The 25,501-nt window shown below is 42.7% G+C and overlaps 1 protein-coding gene across 7 annotated transcripts in view; it reads right to left on the reverse strand.

Annotated features, from left to right (window-relative positions):
* The window catches only part of CALD1 (caldesmon 1), a 173,647-nt gene that overhangs the window by 74,317 nt on the left and 73,829 nt on the right, over nt 1-25,501 (reverse strand). For 6 of the 7 annotated variants that reach the window (XM_059848053.1, XM_059848052.1, XM_059848050.1 and 3 more), the window contains one exon: nt 10,500-10,611. In XM_059848053.1, coding sequence (XP_059704036.1) covers nt 10,500-10,570 — 71 coding nt within the window. In that variant the 5' untranslated portion in view covers nt 10,571-10,611. Of the gene's footprint in view, nt 1-10,499; nt 10,612-11,305; nt 11,591-25,501 lie in introns of those variants that run through there. The other variant, XM_059848051.1, reaches the window with a different exon arrangement.

Genomic DNA, 25,501 nt, shown 5'->3' on the forward strand with positions numbered 1-25,501 from the left:
GAGAAGGAAGAGCCAAATTCATGGCCATGACATGAAAATCTGCCCTTGGTATTGCTGTGGGATGACCTGATCCCTGAAATCCTGCAGAGGACATTCTGAGAGATGTTTTTTGTGAAATAACAGCAAAATCCATCCATCATGATTGTCACAAATCCATCCATCCTGCAGCAAGAGCACCAATGCAAAATACACAGAACTTCAGGCCCTGCTTTTCCCCCTTCATTCCACACTTCCCTACCCAACTGTTTCTTTCTCCTTCTCAGAACAGCCTGCATGTGTGGCACCAGACAAATGATGCCTGCACTCAAAGAGCAAGCTGCAGTGGGAAGCACTTTGTCATCCCTGTCTCTGACCTTCAGAGGAAAACCCCACTGTGCAAGCTGGACCATAAAAGGAATCCCTGTGTAGCCAGTGTTTAGAAAATCCATCTCCTTGCCCTCCCCAGCTCTGGTACTGCCTTATTAAGACACTGAAGTAGTGGCTGCTGCAGAATCTCGGGAATGATCCCAGCAACAGTGCCCAGAACAAGCTTGTCATTTTGTGTAGGCTGAAAATGAACTTGGAAAAGCTCTGAGGCTGTTCAGCTTGGTGATCACAGGCTAGTCATGGAAACCTATTCTGAAGAAACTACGTCATCCTATTCCTGTGCAAATACACACCATTTTCTTTTTTTGTTTTCATTTCTAACCAAATATTTTCTATGTGGGAGAAAGGGACAAAACAGGTTGAGGACTTCATCTTGAGGGATGGCATGATGTGACATGCCAATACAGTGGTATAATCATCTCATGAGGGGGCACAAGGACAAAAACCCTTCTGTATATGGATTATGGGAAGGGCTTTCTCTGCTGTGCTCTGGTACTCTGAGATGATGATAGCACTGAAAGTGGGAGGTATAAAGGCAGCCTTTGGTGGTGGTTCACGTCCCAGCTGTGAGCATTTCTGTGAAAATCTGATGGCTAAGTTTTGAGTAACAGTTCTGGAATTCAGGTGAGGATCAAAAAACAAATTTGTGAGGTTGCTTGCTTGTTGTTTTTCCCCTGCTCCCAAAAGGTCCATTTCATTTAAAGCCATTTATACCACCATATTTCTTTTCTCTGCTAAAAAACACAGATGGAAACAGTTTTATTCTTTATATTAAGTAAGCATTCTGCTCTGGAGCCAACTTCAGCCCTATATCTTTCTCACCATTGTAATTATAACTCTGCCTTTCAGAAATTCCCAGGATTGATACACTGAGTATCTGATCTTCTCCCTATCACTGGAGGGCTGACAGTGTTATAAATGAAACCAGCTTGCTCCTGTTAACACTGTCTGCTCATTGGAATTCTGCTCAAAAGATATATTTCTCCAAATTAAGCCATTACACATAGGAACCTGCCTGGTGGTAGGAAGATGTGTCTTGTGAACACATAACTGTCAATGTTCTCATAGAAGTTTCATAGACTTTAGAAGTGCATCACAGCTACAGAGTCCTTGCTTGTGCACAGAAATAGAGAAAAATTACCTCAAACCTGGATTGCAACCAAGTGCATTAAATCTGTGCAAACCTCCCAGGGTAAATGTGACTGTGCTCACCCTCCCAAGCTGTGTCACAATAAAACCTGCCTTGAGAGAGGCTCAGCTGACAAACAGTAAATCAAGTCATGGTGATTTGGTTTCTTTCCACTCTGCACTTTATTGACTTTAAAATTTGCCATGATATGCATGCATCAGGTCAAAGAGGTCTCACTAAGAAGGGAGTACTTGCTCAATTCCATCAATCAATGCATACACCAACATGTTGCCTACACCAAAATGTGGTCTCAAGCTGGTGGAAGAGGAAAGTAGGAGTATGGAGATGTAACTTAACCAAACTTTTGAAGCAGCTCTGCTTTTGGGTACCAATTTAGAACACCTCTTCTGGTCTCAGCACAGTCCACCTAGAAGATAACTTTTGCTAGAGCAGTCCTTGCTGTCTGCTTCAATTATGTCTGCATTGAAAATGGGTCACAACCTACCCTAAAGGAAACTGAGGCATGTTTTTAGAAAAATGTTAGGGAAAAAAAAATAAAAAATCCCAAACCAAAAGACAGTCACAACTTGCTGTTGAATTGCAGCCTTCCCTTGATTTTCTGTGCCAGCATGACAAACTTTCTGGCCTTTTATTCAAGACTATCTAGCAAAGACTATTAATAAGCAAGTTCATTTGGCCCAACCAACAAGTTTTGACATAAAAAGGAGCAACCAGCATCTATTTATATTTCCTTAATGTCAAAGGGGGAGCTAACCTTTCACTGTCACATACACTACCCACTGGTTTATACTTTCCAATAAACAAAAAGAAATGCATCCTGCTTACTTTTCCACTTCCCATTGCCCTCACTGCTCCCCAGGAAGGGGAGGGCTCAGCTGCAACACCAACCCAACAACTACTGCTCCTAATCTGTGGCTGCACCACTGTGCTGACCTGACCCTCTGCTCAGGCTCCTGGGGACTCTGCTGTCACCAGATTCTTTCTGAAGGTCTGGTTGCCCACTGACCTTTTTTCTGGCCAGGAACTTTTCCTGAGCTGTGTGCTGATGAATTAATTAGCCCAAGAAGCACAGCCACCTGATGAGTTCCTTCATGCTATGAAAGACCTTGATCAGGCAAGGACAATCTGCTGGCAAAGGGATTTTCCTTGTTTAGCACGAGCTAATGAGCAGGCTACGATGAGAGAAATAAAGCCACTTATAAACATTTATCTTCAGTAATTAAAAACTTGTTTAAAGGCACCAAGCCAAAAATGCAGGAGCTAATTGACCAAATGAGATGCTTCTGCAAGTTGAAATCAGTTTGGGGTTTCATTTGTAAATCACATTTTTCCTCTGTGGTTCTTTGAACTGAGCTGTGAAGGGATGGCTTTGCCCAGGCTGCCAGCAGTCTGATAGTGTTTACATAACTCTGCTTATTCGTGTGTGAAACTTGTTAGCATTTGACTTCATTTCATCTATTATCCCTGCAAACCAGCTGGCCTCAGATTTTTAAGGGGAAATCTCATCTTCTGATTATCTGGTTTAATTTCAGATATTAGATCATAAAGACGTTAATAAAATGCAAACTCACACTGAGAAGCAGATGCTCCTAGAAATACTCTGGCTAAATTTATTTTCATCTCACTCCTTAAAGAGTCTTACAGCTGAGCAATAACTGCAATTTCTCTCATGCCTGATAATTTCTACCATTCTGAGCCCAGAATGCCCTGAATAATAGTAACATAATTAAGTTCAACAATGTTCTTGCTTTCTTCAAAGAAGGCATTTAAATGTAATAACTAAGAGATACCATTCCAAGTCTGCAAATTTGCAGTTTTAAAGGTTGACATTAGTTCTTCTTCTGTCCAGGTCCTTGGAACACACAGACACAGCCTACAGAGTACATTACTGCAGGTAAATCTATCAATCATATTTGCCTGAAGAGTAATTTTTAAAATTTTTCCTAAGGCACAGGGATATTCAACCATCAGCTTCTGCATGGGAACAACACAGTATTCCCCCTTTGCTTTTCTTTAAACTAAATGAAATTTGTTGCTGAGCATCACTATTAAATATAAGGCCTCATTTAGTCAAAAGAAGGGTTAATGTAGATTTTTCAGCCAACTCATTTGTAAGCACATGCATTTGTGTGATGAGGTAAACATAATCCTATGGTGTGAGAAGGCTTTTTACAATGAATTAAATTAACTCTGCCACTTTCCCTAGCTGTGCATATCAGACAGATGGAAAATGACTAAGCAGCTGAGAGCTCAGCTACATCCTTTTTGTCTAGGAAGAAATCTAGAAATATAGGGATTCCCCTGCCTGAGAGTCTGACAGAAGTAGGCCAGGGACCAAGAACAGAACCTTTTTTAGCTCTGAGTCAGTTTAGGGCAATGCCCTTGGTCTCTGCCATGTGGAGTGAACAGAAGTTAAGCTACGTGCCCTGCTGTGGATGGCATAGGAAGTTTGAAGCCTCTGTGCTTTCACAGCCTTAGGCCAGTGTTCATTAACACAGCATTTTTGCATTTCAAGCATCTGAAGGCTTTTGTATGAGAAAATTCTGGTGGCAGATATGACTTACACTGTTTGAAGGGGCAGAGATGCAAGAGTGTTGCAGTCTGCCCTGGCCTTTAGATTTGCATCTAAAATACTAAATAGGTGTAATTTTTCAACATAAACATGGCAGGAAAGCCATTGACACTTATTTGTGCTATATCAGCTATATTTCTTCAGACTCATGATTTTCTTTGTGCCGTACTTGTGTTTTGGTCCAATCCTGAAAATCATGATAAAATTCCATGTTATATTGCTCCTCACATGGTGCTATTTAAGCAGGCATGCTTGTCAGAATTATCAATAATTAGCACAAAAATCTGTGTCTCCATGCCTGCATTTATTAGATATTTAAATAAGATCCAGCTCATGAGGACCCAGTTAAAGCTAATAAATTTACAGCAGGAAATAAAGGGCAGGTTTTCCACTGGCAGTAGGTGGGTTACCTGCTTACAGGATTGGAGGAGGCTCTTTTCAGCCAGTAATTTCCAAAATTCCTTGGTGCTTCCAAGAGATGGAAGACGGGGCATTTTGCCAACTGTCTGGGTGCTAGATTGGAGCTGCCCTCCTGAAAGCTTGGCTGGTACAGCACACATAGTACCCAGATTACAGAGTGATTTTAACATACTATAATCCAAAATCTGGATTATATTAAATACCAAGGACCTGATTTTGTTGTCTGCTTAGGAATTGCAGTGGGTTCAGCTCTGTGAAGTCTATGCTCTCTATGTCTAGCTCTCTCTGGAAGAACAAAGCTGCTTTTATGAAACATTTCTCTTGCATTTTAAAGAAAATCCAATCTGAAAAACACGAAATATTAACCACTGAATTCTACTGACCTTCCCATACATTTGGTTATTTCCTCCAGGGCATTTGAAGTGTTGCAATAGCAAAGATTTCTTTAGCACCCACTCTCACTTGAGGGTGCCTGCAGTAGAGAAGGTTTTAATGAGCCACTGGGTCATGCTTTTCTGCCTGGGTTAAGAATGAACTCCAAAAATTGCACAACAGAGATTCAGTGGGAAGGGCCAAACCCACCTCAACAATCCAAATATGTCCTGTCAGTCCTGGAATTCCAGGCAGCTGTGAAGACAGATTAACAGCTGGAGCACTCTACTTCAATTTGTTCTCAACTCTCACACATCTCTAATCTTATTTATTCAGTGCCTCGATATTTAACTCCTGGGCAGAAGATGTCATGTCTCAGGTCTAGCAAAAAGTGAGTATTTTATAGAAAGACAAACAGAAATCCCCAAAATATTTGCAACTTCAGGATATATGAAGTTCATGGAGAGATAAAACCACTGTAGGTTTTTTTTCTAGCAGCAAAAGGGGCTTGGAATAGACAGGAGCACAGCCCTTAGGAGGACAGAGGCTTAACTTGTGGGGAAATTCAATTCTGAAGTAGAACATGAATATTGGGAAATGACATGGAACACATATGCAGCCAGCTTCCCTTATGTTCCAACATGCACTCACTGAAAACTTGTTTTAAGATCATATTCTCCTTTTCTCAACATCAACCTGAAGCATAATCTCTGAAAACTCTTCATAAAAACATAACCAGATGCTTGAGAACAAGAAATGGGCCACTCCTAGTGTTTCAAGAAAAGGGAAACCAGAGAGGAACCATTTTTGTACAATTCCTAAACTCAGAACTGTCTAACATTTCTCACTAATGTACACCCCATACCAGGGCTGACTCCACTGCAGGAATGAAAACAGCTTCCAGAGTTATTTGTGGTCATTCAACATTGATCTGACATGGACACACACCCTCCCAGTCCTGGACAGGAGAAGGGCATCTTTTACTTTCTGTGGCTGGCAAAGATGACACCGCCTTGCTCTCCAGAAGAATTAAAATGCTGTGGACACAAATGTGTCCAGTGTTAACCTCTCCAGAAGATAAGAAACATGCTTCTCATTGTCCTGCAAGATGTACCCTGCTGGTTTGACCTTCTTGGTGAATCAGTCCTTTGTGTGCTACCAGAGCTACAACAAACTCAACAGGAACAGCAAAAAGCACATGAAATGTCCTTCTGGTTCTCTACACACCTTCAGGGATCCAAACTGAAATTCACTTGACTTCTTTTTCAGTTGTACCGAGTTGGGATTAACCATGGGTCTTGTTTTAGCAGAAGTTCCATTAATCAATTTACTAACCCAGGAGATTTTTAGCCTCCTGCAGGGCTGCTGCCATCCCCAGCCTGTAGGATCTCTTAAAAAAAAAAATAAAAATAAAGAAATCTTTAACCACTGCCTTTAGAAATCAATGCTATCAGGAGCCATCAGCTTCGTGGCAGTATTTTTCTCTATGTCCTACTCACATAACTTTTTTAAGGTTAATTTATTAATAGTAATTACTAGCAATAATTAATATTAATTGATCTAGTTAACCCCTTCTCTCTGCCATATTTTCACAACAGGATGACCAACATCTCTCCTTCCCCAGGATATGATCTGCAATCCTTTAGGGAAGAGCATGACACAGGGCAAATCTCTAGTTCAGATTCAAAGTTAAGCTTCAGCTAAATGAAGGCCAGCCTGACAATGCCCCTAAGACCTTCCTGAAGTCTGCAGTAGTGATGATGTGACAATGGAGCAAATTGGATCAGCTTCCTGGCATAATTTTAAAAAAGCAAAAACAAACAAATAAAAAGCAAACACAAACAAAACAACAGTCACAAAGTAGAAGCAAAAATTCATTGCTGGTACAATGGCAAGGCAGCCACTTGTAAATTTAAAGCTTGAGTGCTAAATAGATTAACTTGAGAAATACTTTTCAGAGAGTTCAAGGGGCTTATTTTTGCTCTCAGTTATGCTGCAGTCAAGGAATTAGGTCTGTTGTCATTACAAGAAGTATTTCACCTCAATTTTTCAGTGCAGCTGCAGCAGACTGAAGTGCACCAGCAAGATACTCAAAGCACCACCCCTGCAGACACACACAGACTCTACCCAGCTCCAGGCTAAATTCTTCCAGCATCAGTTACGACATCAAAATGACAAAACCCGATGGTTGTGTTCAAGAGAACAAGATCTTTTACTGCCTAGGAAGAGGCACAAAGCAGCAGGTGGCATTTGTTTTTTCCCTTGCTGAAAGAAGTCAGTCCCCTGTGCTCCAGTTCCACATGGGATTCTTCCTGTCAGCTACGTGCAGCTCCCTTCTGTGACAGCCCTGACACTCCAGCACAGAATGTACCCTGTGGCTGGGAAGGCAAAGCCTGCACCCAGCTCCTTTCAGGGCTGCCACTGCCTCATCAATCAACTGGCTGGAATAACTCAGGTAGGGCTTAGTCCACAGAAATCAGTGCAAAGCTTCCCACTGGCTCCAGGCTGGCACCTCAGGGCTCCATAAAACCCAGGCACAGCAGTCCCTCTGCCCCTGGGGAGCAGGACAAAGCCTCAGCTTTGCCACAGAGCAATTAAAGATGCAGCACATCCCATCATCACATCACCCCAACAATCTTCCTTTTCTCCCTGAGCTCACACCTGACCAGTGCACACCAGATAGGCACAAGTTAACACTGCCATAACTTGGTCCTGGCTTTCCCAGGCTGTGCCTGAAAAGTCTCCTTCCCCCCCAAGGTACCTGAGCTGCTGGGTCCCTGCCAGGCTGAGCACATAAATCTGACAGCCTGGGAGAAAGCTGGACAAAGTCCCACATGTCTGCTGTTGGAAAAGTGCCCCCAGACAGGTCTGCAGTGCTGCTCCAAACACATTGATAGGCCTCCAGAGATCCAGACAAATATAAACAGCAAAAAAAAATAAAATAAATCTGGCTGGACAACACTTCTGGGTGGGCACAGTGAGCCTGTGTGGGGAATCCAGAATGTCTGAAGTACCTTGAAATGATGAGAACTTAAAATGCAAAAAAGTCACTTTGTTTTTGAGTTGGTGTCAATTTTTATCTGAGTTGCCTCTGCATGAACTACTAGCACATACCAGGGGTGAAATGCAATGTTGGTCTTCAAAAGACAAAATGAGTGCTCAGGATCAGTCCTAAGCAGATGAACCCAGAATACACAGCACAGAAAAGTATCATGGAAAATGGAAAAACAACACCAAAACACAAAACCTAACACCAGCCCTCAAGGACTGAGCTTACACTGAGCTTCTCCAAAGTGGCTCATCAGTGGCTCCAGCATCACAGACACTTGGGAATCTGACAGCTCCTGTGTCCTCACCACTCCTACCACAGCCTCTGGCTCTGATGAAGGCATGAGAGCACCAAGCCTCTTGGGCATGTGGTGCAGGAGTCCATGCTGCTACATGTTCACCTTTCAGTCTTCCTTGGACACAGCATCCAGCTAGAAAGTCAGGCTCCCAATGGACATTTATCCCAGGAAACAGCAAAATGCTGAGTTACAGCACTGCTGCTGGGAATGGCTGCTGGCATTTCTGGCTTTGCTGTTCTTCTCAAAGCCTCAACAGTATATGGGAGACCTGGCAAGCATGTTACAGCCTACAGAGATCCATCTCTCCATCTCCCAGCAGAAATGCCTGCAGCCAGTGCTGGATTCCCCTCAGCAGGGCTACAGCCACTGATGGGAGGGCTGGGGAACTGGCCTCTGCTCAGAACTTAGGAAGGAACATTTCCAACCTCCACGCTGCGCTTTAGGACTGCACAACCCACTTCATAAAACACCTGAAAGCATTCAGAGGCAAGTCTGGCAAGCAGATTTCTGCAGCTTATGACATGTGACAACGTTGTGCTTGTATTATTAAAGGCAAAGATGATCCCCAAATCCCTAAAAATCTGAATTTGCCAAAAACCAATGCAGCATCACATATTCATTTGTTAATAACAGCCCCAGTGCTGCTGCCCTTGCCTCTGTGTGAGCCCTGCACTGGGGGCAGATGCTCAGCTCAGCTCTTGCCCCACTTTGCCCTCTCTGGGGCAGGATCTGGGAGGTCCCAGCTCCCAGAGTCACATCCCAACCTGAGAATCAGGCTCTGTTACTGTTAAGACAAACCAAAAATAAAAAGGCCGGACTAAATTATTTTTAAGATTCTGAGATTTTTAAAGCAGTCTTGTGACTTTTAAGGGGTCTGACTCATTGTGCTTGAATGCTTGAAGCTGGCAGCAGCAAAGGGAGGACAGCAAGATTTAGCATACAGTAATTTATTGTTGAAAGCCTTCAACTGTGTGGGAAAGGGCATGGAGCACATCTGCAGTGGTTAGGGGAAAAAGGGACATGGGCTCAAGCCCTTCTCCTCTGGCCAGGCTGCCACCAAGCTACCCTCTCCATCACCTAAACCCCAACAAGGCACCCCAGACATGGAAAAGCCACTTCCCATTAGCAGGATGGGGCACAGGTGACACCCTGGATTCCAGCTCCAGGGATGGCAAGGGCAGAGCCAGCTATCCCCAAGCCCTGGGGCTGTCCCTGCCTGCCCAAACCAGCCCCACCACGTGGCTGATGCCCAGGTCACTCTGCAGTCTCTGAATCCTCAATGAGACCCTGGAGGCCTTCAAAGAGAAGTCAAGTGGCATTTTTCTACAGAAACTCCCAAACTACAGCCCCTAACATCCTCCACAGACCACCCAAGGCCTCTATTCCCAGCTAACCCCAAAGCCTTTCCTTTAACAGCTTTGCTCAAAGAAGAAGAAACAAAAATGAAGTCCCTATTCAGAATTAAGTACAAAAATGACAATAAAATGTGCTTAAACATAACTTTTTTTTTTATCTGTGCAGTGTTAATAAGATAAATCAAATCTTTTTATCACTGAGGGCATTTCAAAAATAAATGGAGCCTTTCTCCCTGCTTAAACCAGTGTAAATCATGAAATTTCATTAAAGCCAACCAAACTGTACAGGGTTTAGTTAATGAAATGTCATTGCCAGTATTTTCATGGTATTTCTTTCATAAATTGACATCGTCATACCCACATCAAATTCTGCTCTCATTTCACCAAAGTAGATCTGTGACAGCTGACAGCAAATGCTGCTCTTGCTGCCCACATAAAGTGACTGCAAATAAATAAAAAGCAACAGGCAGTACAAACACAACAGCAACTGCACAGGAATGGCAGGCAATTCACACAGAAGCTATACTACATATACCAAGTGCATCCCACCTTTCCACTTATAACTTTACCTTTAGTATCTGTGATATCTGATATATAAATATCTGCCAAAAACACAATCCCTTCTGCACAGCACTCACACAGCACCTGAGGATGAGCTTTTCTTTCTATGATTTCACATGGCCATATTCCATCACCTTTGCTGTTTACATTTATCCACGTAGCAAAATAACTAGGAGCCAGACCTTTACAGCAGTCTAAGGAAATGGGACAACACACACCCCACAGCATGAGCTAAAGCTGTTTTTTGGCACATGTCTTTAGCACGAGGACTCTCTGGAAGTTAAGGCAGAAATTCTCATAGCCCCTGCTAATCAAAGGCCAGGCACCAGCACCATTTTCCAGATGCAGTAACTCACCTCTCTGCTTCCAGGCGCATTTCCTCACGCTTTTGCCTCCTGAGCTCTCTGCGGCGTTCAAAGTCATCCATGGTGGGTGTTTAAGTGTTCCAAGCTCTGGGAAGATCCAAATCTAAAAGGGAGAGGATCACTTAGATGAGAGTGAAAACGCAAGGGATGCATCTAACCAACTGAATCCATTTAGTTTTGCTTTGCTGTCTTAGCTTGGCTGTAACTATTTTCTTTTTCCATCAAAAAACTCAACTTCCTCAGTACTGTTGAGATAAACAAGATTAATGAAATGTCTTGTAGGATAAACATATCCCATGCCTGCATTTAGTTTCCTAGTTAAAATTAAATCAACATGCTCCAGCTCAGGACTGTATACATCTGCTAGCCACAGACCAGCTATTTGTAACGTCACAGGTCTTTTCCACTAACAAAAGCAACAATTCAGCAGGATTTTTAACTTCCAGCTTCCAATTTTTCACCGCAAGCAATAAAAGCACTGCACAAGAGAGTTCTTATTTTCTTTAGCTGCACAGATAATTAAAAGTTCTGCAGAAGTCAGTCCCCGTCTGGCTGCTCCCACCCCCACCTTCAGAAATGCAGGAAAAAGAAAGCAATGAGAAAATGAGAGAAGAAAGAAAAAGAAAAGAGAAAGAGGGGAGGAAAAAAAAAAAGAACGAAAAGAGAAAGAAGAAAAATAAGCCACTGCTTTTAAATAGCAGTCAGGGGAAGTAAACAATGTACAAATCCTGCTCAAAGAAGGAAGAGTAGCAATACTTTTTTTGTAGCTGAATCCGCGCGTTTTGCCCGTGCCCTACCTTCTTCTTTAGGATTTAGTCCATGAAGTATTTTCCCCTTTTCAGTTCTTCATATACAAAGCCTTCCCAGCCTCGGTTTATATCCCATCAAGCCGACTATTACAGAATTCCCCTGCAGCCCCCAAACCAAAAATGACTACCAGAAAAGGGAAAGCTGTTCTCTTTTTGTCCCTGCTTTGTTTACAGAGCTGTCAGTGGTTAGTTAAACTCTGCCTGGAATCTGGCATTTAAGGCCTGCTCTAAGATTGCTTCCTGTGCAGGGCTGGAGGCCTCAGCTTCCTCTGCAATCCCAGCCCCGGCGCTGCACTCGCAGCATTCCCACCCCCCAAATCCACGTTTTCCCAGCCCAGTTTTGGACTTTCCGCAGGGAAAGCCCAAAATTCCCAAAGGTGGCTCAGGAGCTGCTGGCAGCTGGAGGCACACCAAGCCAAGGTTGCATTGGGGCATTATTTGAAGTGCTCTGTTTGCAGATGGAGATCTGTCTCGTGGCTTTATTTATGTTCCTGCCCGCCGGGGCAACAGCCAAGTGCCCTCCCCATGAAATCACTGGCACCAGCAAAGCCTTGCATGGCTTCAGGGAATCTGTGGCTTTTTCTGCCCCCTTTTTTGGATTAAAACACTGCTGAGGGTAGGGGTTTTGTGAAGGTTATTTTATTAGTTTACTTTTCCTGGGGGTATTTTTCTTTTTGATTTGTTCCCAGATTGGGGCATTTAAATTTTTGATGTTGCTGATGCGATTTTCCTCGCATTTGTCTGGGGTTGTTTTGTGGAGATCCAAGGGAAAGATTAATTTTGCAAATCTGATAGAGACACTACAGTTGCTGCTGGTTACCTTCTTTTAAATTCAGTTAGACCATGCCTCTAAAAAACAAGCTGTAAAAAAGATTTTTTTGCCGATCTTGTCTTTACCCTTGGCATCGGGTACCCCTTGAAGAGCCCAGAACAGCAGATCTTCCATTTTCTCCCAAGAAGTGCTTCCATCTCAGCCCACATGTGCAGCTAAACCTGGCCCCAGTTTCTTTACTGGGGCTGATGTGGTTCCCCCTGGCTGGGAGACAAGGATCAAAGGAGGAATGGCACACTACAGAACAAGTTCAAAGCAGCACGCTGGGTTTCTGTGCAATGACAGGGTCCTCAAGAATTAAGACTGTACCAGGCATTTAGTCTGTGGAGCACAGTCACCATCAGGGATTTAAACAAAGAGCTGGCTGTTAGGATGACAGCTCACATGCTAGAAACAAGAATCCCAAAGCTTTTTCCTGCTTTGCCTCCCCAGAGCAGACGTGCTTTGATATCTGATTTATGTGCACCTTCATCACCTCCTAGCCAGCCAGGCACATCCCTCTCTGCACCTCTCAAGGCACAGACTTTCCTTCTGGGCTGCTCTGTGCACCAACATTACCCCCATGTCCTCTCCAAATACCCCAACCCATCCTCCACTGCTCTACATGGTCTTCCAGCACCACCTCTCATCTCCAAAAGCTTGAGCTCTTCCTCACTGAGGAAGTCTGACGAGGATAACAACAACAACCCAGAACTATTTCTGTTCTTCCTCCCCTCTTTTCCTTCCCAGGAGCACTGGGGAGATTGCCCAGCAGTGATAAGGAGTCCCTGATGCAGCAGATTTTCCCCATCCTCAGGATACTTTTCTGTGGTGCAATGAGGATGGGATGGATGGATGTCTTGGGAGGATGTCAAGGGTGTATCCCTGTGTAATGTCTCCTCTCAAAGGACTGAGGCACAGCCACTGCATGACATTCAGAAAGCTTTCAATCCAAACCTCTCTTTCAAAACTCAGGAAGCCACTTGGGAAATGGAGTTCAGGTCAACAGTTGGACCTTTAGGTAGCAAAGCCATACGAGTGCAAGAAAAGGAATCGTCAGCTTGGAGAAGTCAACTATTCAGTGCTGTTCACTGTCTCCCCAAAAATGACAGTCTGTCTTTCAGCCTCTGAGAACCACTTGACAATAACACCTAAAAATTCTTCCCATTTCCCCAAAATATGTAATATATATTATTCATTTTTTTATACATGGTATAAAATTTAAGATTCTGAGAAGACTCAAAAATTGCTTTACGTACTGATGTAGGTATCAACAATTAGAAGTGTTTTCTATGAGCCATTTTTTGGAGTGTGCACATTTTAATGCTTCTTTTTAAAGATTAAAATTATTCATGAGCAAAAACATTCTGGGACAAAATGTAACAATCCACCCAGCTCCCCTCCAGGGTCTGTCTTCAAAGCCACTTGGGAAAATGTCTCTCTGTGTGACCTCCCAAAGTGTGCAAAGACATTCCATTTTTCTACTCTTTGATTGCATATTTATTTTCCTGTAACACTCATTTTTAATAAGTTGCTGTCAAACCAAAAAAAGTTTCATTTTTTGAAAAGAGGAAAACTATCCCAAGAAAACTGTTTCAAAAGCAATGTTTCATCCAACCTCAAAAAGAAAACCTCCCTAGTTTTATTTTAAATATAAAATTTTGGGGCTTCAAATTAAAATGGAAAATATTTTTATATGTGAATTTATTTTTTTCCAAATTATTTTCAGGTATGTTTTTCATCAAATTCACCTAGGCACCAATAAATTTTAAAGAAGCATATATATATATATATATATATATATATATATATAAAAAATAAATGTGGATGTCTAAAATTATTTGAGCAGTTCTATTCCCCCATCATCCACACCAATGTGCAAATTACTGGAACATGGGCTACTCTTACAGTGTGAAAAGATCCACCACTCACCATTTTGTTGTTTCCACTACAAAACAAGACCCTCAGCATCTTTTCAGGTTTTACACCACTGAAATAATCTGAATTAAACTTGGGGGAGTTTTCCACCACCAGGGTCAAAAGAGCAACCTGTGGAAGAATTTACATTGCCACATTGCTTGAATCAGAATCACAGCAAAGTGTGTGCCCTGAAAATGTCATCTCTCCCCAAAAAACTCCTTCACTTCACAAGCAATACCAGTCCCTCCTCCCTGCACCTCACATAATACCTTTGATCTTCAGCTGACTATGGTTTATTGCTAAAATTTGTTGAGTTTTTCATTGTCATGCTAAAAAGTACTTTCTTCAATTTAATCCCTCCCAGAACAAAGCACACTCATGCAAATCCCACTCCCTTTATGTCTCATCCCATGAGAGACTTTGAAAATTTTGTCTTCTTTCTTCAAGCTTTCATCCAGGTAGAAAATCAAAGGAAAGCACATGGTAATTGCAAATATGTCACTAAATATTTTACTAGTGCTTGGTGGGAATATGCCTTTTGAAAACTAACAATAAATTGGCTGAGTAGAAATACACACACAAGCATATAATTGTATAATCCAGAATGGAGAGCAAAATAACCTCCTGCTTGGGCTCAGATTTAACACTGTCCCCACCCTATTCCCAGCACTGGTTTCAGTGACAACTCAGCGTCCAGGGGGTCTTAAAAACAGAGGAGCCAGACTGGCAGTGAGCAAAATGCAAACTGTTACTCAGGTCTGTAACAAGAAATGTCTTTCCAGACCTCCCAGTCTCCTTTCCATTGCACTGCAGGAGCTCCCAGACTCTGATGTTTAGGCTGAACTTCTACATCAGCTTCAACCTGGTTGAGCCAAGAAACTTTAAACAAAAGCAATTTCCCTGATGTGACACAGCCAGGTACTGCACTGATGCCTCAGGTTGAGCTTTTCTATTTTCACTTTCTGTGCTGCTTTAGTGTGTGGGTCTGGGCTTCACATCAGGGGATGGTGAGCTCTGTGCACAGAGCAGGGAGACAAAACAATTCCTGCTCCAGCTGGGCACCAAGGACAAATGAGCCAAATCTCAGCCCAGGAGCACAAACCCCGTGGGCTGGAGAGAGAAAAACAAGCAGGGTGGGAGTGCCTGGGCTAAAGCTGGGCTGGGACAATGAACTGCAAGGTGCAAATGGAGCAGAGCTGATCCCAGGGAGAGACCCCGTGCCCGGCCGTGCATTTTGGGGCCATTTTGGGTCATCTTGGGTGCAGCCCTGGCTGGGCTCTGGTGCTGCCCAAGGTGCATCCATGGAGGAGATGCTTTTAACAAATCCTTGCTTTATTCTGTAACTCCATCCAGCCTCTGTTCTAGCTCAGCCCTCACAAGCCAGCAGCACAAGGCTCTGTGCTGGCCATGCCTGGTGACTGTATCACACAACCACATTCCATCTTACTTCCCTCTTAGTACAACAGCAAATTTCCCAATTTCCTCATTCACCTGAAGGGGAGCAAGGGGATTTGGCCTAAGTTTCCTTGTAACAAGAGAAATCTGCTGAATTTCCCATCTGATCTCAAGACCTCCTCACGCTGTGCCTCAGGTGTGTCCCCTCCCTTTCTGAGCCCAACAAGCCTCTCAGGATGGTGAATAAAGTGGGCTACCAGCACAGGCCCATCCTGCACAATCCCACTTCTGCAGGAGCTGGTAGAAATTTCAGGACTCTTCCAAGTCCATCTACACAAAGGTTTCCCATTGTCATGATTTGGCATGAAAGACATTTAGGGAAGTGATTCAAAGCTCTGCATCACTTCCCCAAATGTCTCTCATGCCAAACCATGACACCCATGTGCTTGCAATTAAACATTTGATTGTCCTCTGACCTGTCCTCACTGCAGGATCAGTTGGGGACAGAAGACCTCAGTTGTTGCTGTCATTGGCCTCTTTATTTTTCTTAATACTACCACCAAAACCATCAGATTTCCTATTAAATTCTGACTTAAAGCAAGACTGCATGCAGCTTTGTGACTTGCACCCTGTTAATCCAAGTGTCCCATTTTCCCATTTGTGTCCACCTCAGGTGGCTCAAAGCCCTGGACCTTCCAAATGTCAGCAAAGGACTTGTCAGTGGGAAGCATAAAGGATATTTCACATTAGTTGGCTAAATGCCATGACATGCACTGTATCCCTAAGACTACCATTGCCCTTTCTTTCTACCTCCTCCACCTCAGAAGTGAAAACATAACCTCTTCACTGCCCCTTTTGAAGCTAAAAGCAACCCAGCAAGCAACACTCATTGTCTAAATGTGACTTGTTTAATCTGGCACCCGTGAAATGCAGGTATGACAAGCATTCTACTGCAATATCTGGGAGAATTAGAGTCCCTTAATCTATCTTCAGTCAAAACAAATAAATGTGTTTTTTATTAAAATCTGTCAGAAAACATTTGGAAGTTATTTTCATTGCTCCCCTATTAATTCTGCTTTAGAAGCATTCAATGCCACTCAGGTCTTTTAGAAGCAGGCATGACTTCATTGAAATCAAAAGGTGGAGTTCAAAGGATTGATTTCTCCTTTGTCACACCTCATGCATGCTCCTTCTTTAATCCAAGATGTTAGATATCACTGGAATCATATATTACCAACAGTAAGGCTCCATAAATTCATTTTCAATGTTCCTTTCATGCAAAACCACATCTGCAATTGTTTCTGTAAATTTGGCCGAGCATTCATGTTGACTGCAGAAAATAAACTCTTGTACATATACATATATACACACAGACCCACAAACCCATATCAAGCAGCTTTATTCCTTCCCAAACAGAATAGCTCATTTGGGATTTGAGGCAAAATAAATATACTAGGTCACATGAACCCAGTTTTATTCCAATGTAGCTGTTCCTTCTTTCATCTGACCACGCTTCTTAGGACTTGCAAGGGCAATTCATCAATGGCAAACCAACCTCAGCATAAGAAAATCAAACTTTGGTGTTTTCTCAAGGTCCCTGTTTCAGTTCTTCAAACATTTCACTTACGGCTACATGAGTATTTCCAAACTAACTTTATGAGAGGAAGGCAGTCAATTACAAAGAATTTCAACAAGGAAATCAAACCCCCCATCTGTTAAAATCTCTGCTTTTGGTATGAAGTACATTTTCCATCTCATCTTCCTTGGGAGTGAAAGAAGCTCATGTACACTGGTGGGGCATTTGCAAACCTGATGAATAGATTAGTGAACACCTCTGTGGCACCCTGAGCAAAAATCTGCAGTGATTACACAGAGTAGAGATTGCATCCTGAGGAAAAATCTGCAGTGATTACATAGAATAGAGATTTGCATCCTGAGCAAAAATCTGCAGTGATTACACAGAACAGAGATTTGCATCCTGAGCAAAAATCTGCAGTGATTACATAGAATAGAGATTTGCATCCTGAGCAAAAATCTGCAGTGATTACACAGAAGAGGGATTCCCAGCTGGTCCTTTGCCAGCTTCTGGTGGCCCAAAGGACCAGGCCATGGTGCAGCCCCTCCACTGCAGTAGGTGCTGAACAGGTTTCACCAGCCCTGCCTCCAGCACAGGCTACCAAAGTGTGCATCACTTTGTTCTTGAAGGTGCCAGGCCCTGTGACAGCTCCCACTGCTACAGAGCCCCATCAAAATGTTGACAGGGAGCTTGTTTTAGAATTTTGTTGCTGCCAGAGTTCACTCCTTGGGTTGATGCCTTTTCAGAACTACCTAAAAAGAGGCCAGACAAAATTAAGGGAATCAAAAGCAATTACATTTATTGAAGGGCTTCAGGTACCCTTAGGGCAGACAAAGCCCACCCAGGGGCATCCCAAAAATGGATGATGGCTCACAGCTTTTCATACTTTTATAAATTGGGTCCATTTGCATATTTAATGCATGGTTAATCTTCCAATTACAGCTTCACTGAAGTAATGAAGCCATTTCCCCCAAGTTTGCCCCCCACTCCAAACTCATTTTTGTTTACATTTCTCAGGGCCTGACACAGTGAGGTGTCCTTGATTCCCAGGCCTGGAGAGGAATTGTTTTGTATGACCAAAATGGGAAGACAGCAGCTAACACTTTGTATGGAGTTCAGAGTTACACACTAAAGAACTGCAGGACGAAAAATACAAAAGCTAAAACCCTAAGGCATCAGGGTCTGCCACTAAAAGAGCCATGGCTGGTGCATTTCTTGTACCCAGGATTAATTCAGCACTGGGGCAGGAGCTGCACTGCCCCAGAGGGGTCAGCAAACATTGGTGCTGCTGCAGCAGCAGGAGCTCTCATCTCAGAGCCAGGCAGTTGCAGTGGAAAGTCCCCATTTATCTTGACTCCCTCAGGCAGGCTGACTGCCATTTCCACTCCTCCTACTTCCTTCCTCCCCTTTCCTCTACTGCACATTGACTCAAGGGCCGGGCAGAGCTCTCTCTTGACATTTGGATTTGCATGTACTGGTCCCACCCCTGATCCCTGTGACATTTGTCTATCATTTCCCATTAGCAGAAGGAAGAAACAAGACATAGCTGGAGGCTGCTGGCTCAGCCACTGGTTCTCATGGTGGGAGGATCGACCCTTAACTCTCCCCTCCCAGTGTCCTCTGAATTATTTCAAATATGTTGTCCCCAAAGATCAGAAGGCACTGAATTATTATTCATATACAAGCTAGAGTTGAAATCTTGGTCCTGTTGGAATCCTTGGCACACTTCCCAGAGACTTCAATCAGGACTGGATTGCACCCTCACAGGCCAGATTCATCCCATGAGCACAATGGAAGTTCCATGGGCATACTCTGCATGCCAGAAACTGGTGTAGTCTCAGATTTTTGCCAATACAGGCTGCTTCATCCTCTTGTACCTTTATGCACACACATGCAGAGGCAGAATTGCTTTTATTCTTGCAGTCCTTACTTGGGAAATGAGTTATTTTCACATGCAGCATTACCAGTGAGGAAACACTCAGCCTTTGCTGTAGACACAAGTGCAGTGAAAGCTTCATTGCCCTTTACCAATGTTTAACCACAAGTGAGAATGACCCAAGTGATGTCAATGAGGCACAATACAAAAAAAAGAGAAGGGATTTTGTAGTCCACATTTGTAAAAGTGCTTCATCCCCAAATGAGCTCTGACTTGTGTTCACCTTTTCCTGCAATCAAACTCTTGGAAGAAAGCTCATGGGCTATCATCCACTAGTTACCCTTGCCTTTTATCTGCCTCTACCAGCAAAGATCTTAATTCTGCTAATTAATCACAATGTTAGAGAACTTCTTGCCCTGTTAAATGAAAATGCCAATTTCCCACTGATTTCTATTAGGAAATAGAAAAAAAACCAACTCAGAGAATGGAAAAGAGTATCACACAGGCAGAAGCAGTTGCCCAGCTGTGGAGAAGCTTCACCAATACATTTCCTGAATGTATTTGTTTCCAAGCAGGTTTTACAAATGTTTTAGCATTCTATTTGCACACTTTCTCTGTATCTTTCAGGTCTTGAATTAAAAGACCAAGGCAATGCCATTAAAAATAATGAAATATTTGAGCAAATCTTAAGGTGAGGTTCCAACAGCAATATTCACTCAGCCAGGCTTCAGGCTCCACATGTTTTCTGGAACGTCTTTCAAAATACAAAATCGTGATACATTAAGCTACAAAGTCAGTCATAAAATAGTAATAGAAAATAATGTGAAGGTACAATGCAGCCAGCTTACTGTGGCTGCAGTTTTGTGTTTTCAACCCTTTTTCTTCTTGTGCTAAAACATGCAGCTCCAGGATCAAGTCTAATGAGAGCTGAGGGAGTCTCTGTTGCTTGCTCTATTGAGCCAACACCAAGCAACAATACTAGGTTTTAGACATCATCCCTGCATTTCTAAAGAAAAAAGAAATATGACCAAAAAAAAAAAAAAAACCCCACACAACACAACTAAAGTTCTTTGGTTTGCTGATGCTTGCCCTAAGAGACACTGAGTATTTTGAATCCAACCAGTACCTTGGAATAAATGAATGATAGATTTTCAAGGTGTTGCCAGTTGCTTTTAAACTTCAACTCATCTTCCCTCCCAATATCTTTACATTTACACCAAAAAAACACACATCACCATGACAGGCACACGGCAGCTGAAAGGCCAGTTATTCCATGGCAGAACATCATGGAAACCTCTGGAATTCCACACACAACACATCCCACCATGACAGGCACACAGCAGCTGAAAGGACAGTTATTCCATGGCAGAACATCATGGAAACCTCTGGAATTCCACACACAACACATGCCACCATGACAGGCACATGGCAGCTGAAAGGACAGTTATTCCATGGCAGAACATCATGGAAACCTCTGGAATTCCACACACAACACATCCCACCATGACAGGAACATGGCAGCTGAAAGGGCAGTTATTCCATGGCAGAATATCATGGAAACCTCTGGAATTCCACACACAACACATCCCACCATGACAGGGACACGGCAGCTGAAAGGACAGTTATTCCATGGCAGAACATCATGGAAACCTCTGGAATTCCACACACAACACATCCCACCATGACAGGCACACTGCAGCTGGAAGGACAGTTATTCCGTGGCAGAACATCATGGAAACCTTTGGAATTCCACACACAACACATGCCACCATGACAGGCACACTGCAGCTGGAAGGACAGTTATTCCATGGCAGAACATCATGGAAACCTCTGGAATTCCACACACAACACATGCCACCATGACAGGAACATGGCAGCTGAAAGGGCAGTTATTCCATGGCAGAACATCATGGAAACCTCTGGAATTCCACACACAACACATGCCACCATGACAGGAACATGGCAGCTGAAAGGACAGTTATTCCATGGCAGAACATCATGGAAACCTTTGGAATTCCACACACAACACATGCCACCATGACAGGCACATGGCAGCTGAAAGGCCATCATGGAAACCTGTGGAATTCCACCTGGCATGGATCCAGCTGCAGAAATTTCTGCTGGGCTTTTCCAGCTCACATTTCTGTTCATCTTTAGAAATGAAACCCAGGTTGTTTCCTGCCAAGTAGGTCTGTTAATTTATCTCTAATGAGCAGCAGTTCCATGTCATTTTGGTTGAAAGCTGAAGCAGGAGGTCAGCCCTGGCTTTAAAGAGGAAAAGCAGGGCAGCACAAACACAAAGCCTTTCAACATGACCATGCAAACAGGGTACCACAAAATAGCTGTATATCCCTCAAAGTCTACATTATAAACCCCCACTATAGGCTGAGTTTAGCTGAAAGCAAGGAAACACACAGCAATGTCACCAAATCAGAAGACCCAAGAGCAGTGAGGATTTGGCCTGGCTCAGAGTCAAATAAACAAAATAGGTGAGAGCTGGCAGTGTCCTGTGTGCACACAAAAGAAAGTTACACATGAGCACTGCATAAAGCAAATAAATTTTCAAATTGTTTCATTTATTTGGGAACAGTGCCTCAAATATCTGCGTGGTCCAGAGACAAAAAAAAAATAAAAAATCCATCAAAGAAATAGGTGGGGGAAAAAAAAATCATTCCAGTACAAAATGTTACCTACTGCCATTCCCTAAATCCCCTTCCACAAGTTTCCAAAACCCCCATGGGCTCTCCTCAGCCTCCCTTGTTGCTTGTTGCTATATAATTCCACCCAGCTCAGACTGAGACAAGAACACACATGACTGCTCACAGTATAAGTTCTGGGCACCAAAGGCACATGAAGCCCCTTTTTCACAGCCACAGGGTGTAGTTGGATGTGTACAAAGAAGACTCAAACCAAAGTCCCAGATGATTACACTTCCAAATTTGGAGGATTCTTACAATCCATTCTCCAGATTAAAAAAAATAAATAAATTAAAAAAACCAAAACACACTAACCTGAAAATAGTTTGCACCCTTAAGGAGAACAAAGAAAATAAAATCCATATCTGAAAGTCATAAACAGCCAGATCTTTCAATGCTTACCTGAACCAAATAAAACCTTTACAACTTGTAAATACTGACAAATGTCACTTCAGATCCTGTTAAAGGAGTCCCTTAAACATAAAAGACAGGTTGCTCTCTAGTTAAATCCTTTCTCTCTTGCTTTTCCACTACTGGAAGTAATTGAAAACAGAAGACATGCATCTTGGTGCAGCCTAACTTTCCAGGAAGTGTAAATGTAATTATTTACATCACACTGCACATCAAGTTTGCTCTCAGTTGCACCCATCTCCCTTCACACAAAGCCAATTAAAATCCAAATGCAACAACACTTGGAGTCATAGAAAATAAATGAACCAATTGGGTGACACCACCTGCAAGACACCCTAATAAAATCCACATCAAGACAGCACCAGTTTTCTTAGCCAGGAAAGGTTCTTTCCAGCCTTTCTTCTTCTGCAAAAGACACAAATTCATAATGTGCCAACTCATGATGTTACTTCAAAGAAAATGGTGTCACAAACAACATTATAAAAACACTGCCCAAAGCAAGGTGAAAAGGGAATACATGTGATTTCAAAGTCTGAAGGATGTGCACATACCTCAAAGAGGGCACACCCAGGGAACAGATCTGAATTTTTACTATCTTTGCTACTGCTTTAAGTCCATATTGTTTTGGTATTTATATTAAAAAGGAGACAGAAATATCTTTGGAGATGACTAAGCAGTTTCTTGATTTCTATTAAGTACCAAAAAGCAGCCTTGCCAATTTATCCATATTTAAGTTTCTACAACTTAATATAAACTCACTTCCAAGAACTACATAGGTCTTCTTAAAGTATGTGCAGCAAGAAGTCAATGCTGTGCCAGCTGGCAGATTAAACAAGCCATTAAATAGGCTCCTACTGAATTTAAAGGATTGTTTTTCATCTTTTCCCTCTCTTCTCCTCCACATCCAGATGTATTATTTAGGGGATATTTTCCAGAACTGGTAGAAAAAGTCAAAGAAATGCCCTTGGCACATAATGAGTTTTCCCTCCAATGCGGTCTCCTGCTGCACTTGGAATTTATTCCATTACTGTATGGCTTACAGTGGTCCCAAAATACCTCTGACTGTGTGAAAAGATGGGGAAAATGTGTTTGGGGTAGGTATGGTTCTTTATCTGAAAGCAGGCACAGTCTGGGGTGATGCTTTCACTCAGACCATCGCCATCCCACAGCCTGCAGCCCCCTGTGCAGGAGAACAGTGCTGCTCCCTGCACATCCTAGCTGGGCAAGGCAGAGTCCACCAGGACTAAGGACAAGGCCACCAGCCTGTGCTTGGGTTGGCAGAGAAGCTCATTTCTCTGCAGTCCCTGCAGGACTCAGTGCTGAGAATTAAAAACCAGCTGTGATAAAACCCTAGGCCTTCATGGAACAGACATTTTCAGCACTTCATTTTTCCCCTCAGAGGTTCAATCTTAAAGTTATCTGATGTGGAAGAGGTTTTACAGAGACCTCTGTGAGCCAGAGAAAAATTTGATAAGAGGATCCATGTTTACCCCTGAAAGAATTTCCTATCAAGGGCATTGACTTAGAAACCAAGAAAGAAAGAAGGATAAATAAGAGAAACCTGCAACTGCTTATTCCAATGAGCACCTTGACTTTCCTGACCCATGGGTAAAGTGTAAATTTCTGAGTTTTCTAAGAATATATAAAAAGCACTCATGCTATAATAAAAATGGGTTTGAAGCCTTCTGGAAATAGAGCTTGCTTTGTATTGTGACCATCTCAATTACAACAATCTGAACTTGCTGATCCAGCAGGATTCAGGGGATCAATGAGTCTAGAACAAACACAGATATTAAACCAGCCCTGGTGCCATCTACAAAGGAAAAAAAAAAAACACAACACTTAAATAGCATTATTTCAGAAAAAAAATGCCAATATTTAAGTCTTCCAGATAAAACATCCCAAAAGATCCAAGCTGCATCTGCTCCCTGTGGCCATTTCAGGCTGTCTGGAGCTACAGGCAGCTAAAGGAGCAGCAGTGCCTTCTGAAATGTCTGATAAATAATTTTACAGAAATTGAAATTTTCAGGCCACTCTCAGTATTTCAATTCCTGGGTAGCAAAAATGAGCTCAGTCCCATAAATTTACTACTGAAAAAGAAAACCAAGAAGGGCTTAAAACCAAGAATAGGCACACAGGGACTGAGGCAGCCAGCACTGGAACTTGCCCATGGCTTAGGAGCATCTCCTTTCCCAGGGCAAGCAGCCCCTCCAGGCTGGTCCCACAAGGGGAGTGAAGCCCCTTGCTCCCAGGCAGCCCCAGAGAACATCCCAGCCCCTGCAATGACTTCAGCATTTGGCTCCAGCAGGGTGTGATTTGCCAGAACTGTTCTGGGGGTCACAAACGTTCCCGGCTCCCTTCTTGAGGGGTAGTTTAGTTCTTAATTGCAAAAGCTGAAGTGTAAAAACCTGTGTTTTGCATGTATTCTTTGCTTCTAATCCCCAGTATCCGTAAGGGGACTCCCTCACTTGGCTAGCAGTCGGGATCCATTAGACCTTTTATGATGATTCTTTCTGTTGTGCAGATAGATGATGAATCTCAGATGTTTAAATAGCATATAACAGTGCTCCATTGACCTTGCTGAGTACAGTTGGAGTGGAAAAAAGGTAATTTTCCTCAAAGAAATGTTAAAAATGTGTCTCCACTATAGCACAGATGCAGAGGATAAAGAAACTCCAGAGGGATTAAAATATTTTAGATTAATTTGGAAGAAGGCCACATTGTGTAAAGCCTGGTTAGTTTGGGCCTTTGCAATTCCACGCCATATAAACAAACCCATTTAAACTGCATTTGTTAGAAGGAATGTTTTAGAAAAAAAATAAAAATCCCCCAAAGCAGTTGTAACTCAAATGACCTCCAGTTCTGTATTCTCTCCTTACTGCCTAAAGAACAAACACATGTACAATATATTCTAGCCAGAGTTTGTGCAGTTGCTGCATGATTCATACTGCTTGAAAATTTAATCATTTAAGTAAAGGGATTCTGGCTCCCTCAAGCAAGGTTTTAAAACTGAAGCAAGGTTGGTTTTGGAGCCAGCTTCCATGCTTTGAAGAAGACCATTGCTTATAGATTTTTGCTTTGGGCTGGGTGGAAGAAATTAAAAGATGGAAGTAAATTGAAAGCAAGAGATGGAAAGAAAGGGGAAAAGGGGGGGAAAGAAAAGAACCTGTAAGATCAATACAGATATATAAGAATGAACTTAATGTTCAGCATGTCACTGACTGGCAGGAGCAAATCCTTTAATGGTTAGTCACTTTCAAGGTCAAATTTTGCCCATTTTACTCCTACAGAATAGAGGCTTTGCTCCCTCCAAAGGGAAAAATCAGATTCTAAATTCCATAACAAATAAAGATTTGCTGACCCTCACAAATTAATCAAGTTGAGACACAAATGAACAAGGGGTAACAAAATGAAACACCCACACTTGAGCCATTTTGCATGATCCAGCATCTTCAAAACAGTGGGAACTTAAAGGGATTTTCCTTATCATCAACCATAA

This window comes from Haemorhous mexicanus, chromosome 5, assembly GCF_027477595.1.
Source record: "Haemorhous mexicanus isolate bHaeMex1 chromosome 5, bHaeMex1.pri, whole genome shotgun sequence".
NCBI lineage: Eukaryota > Metazoa > Chordata > Aves > Passeriformes > Fringillidae > Haemorhous > Haemorhous mexicanus.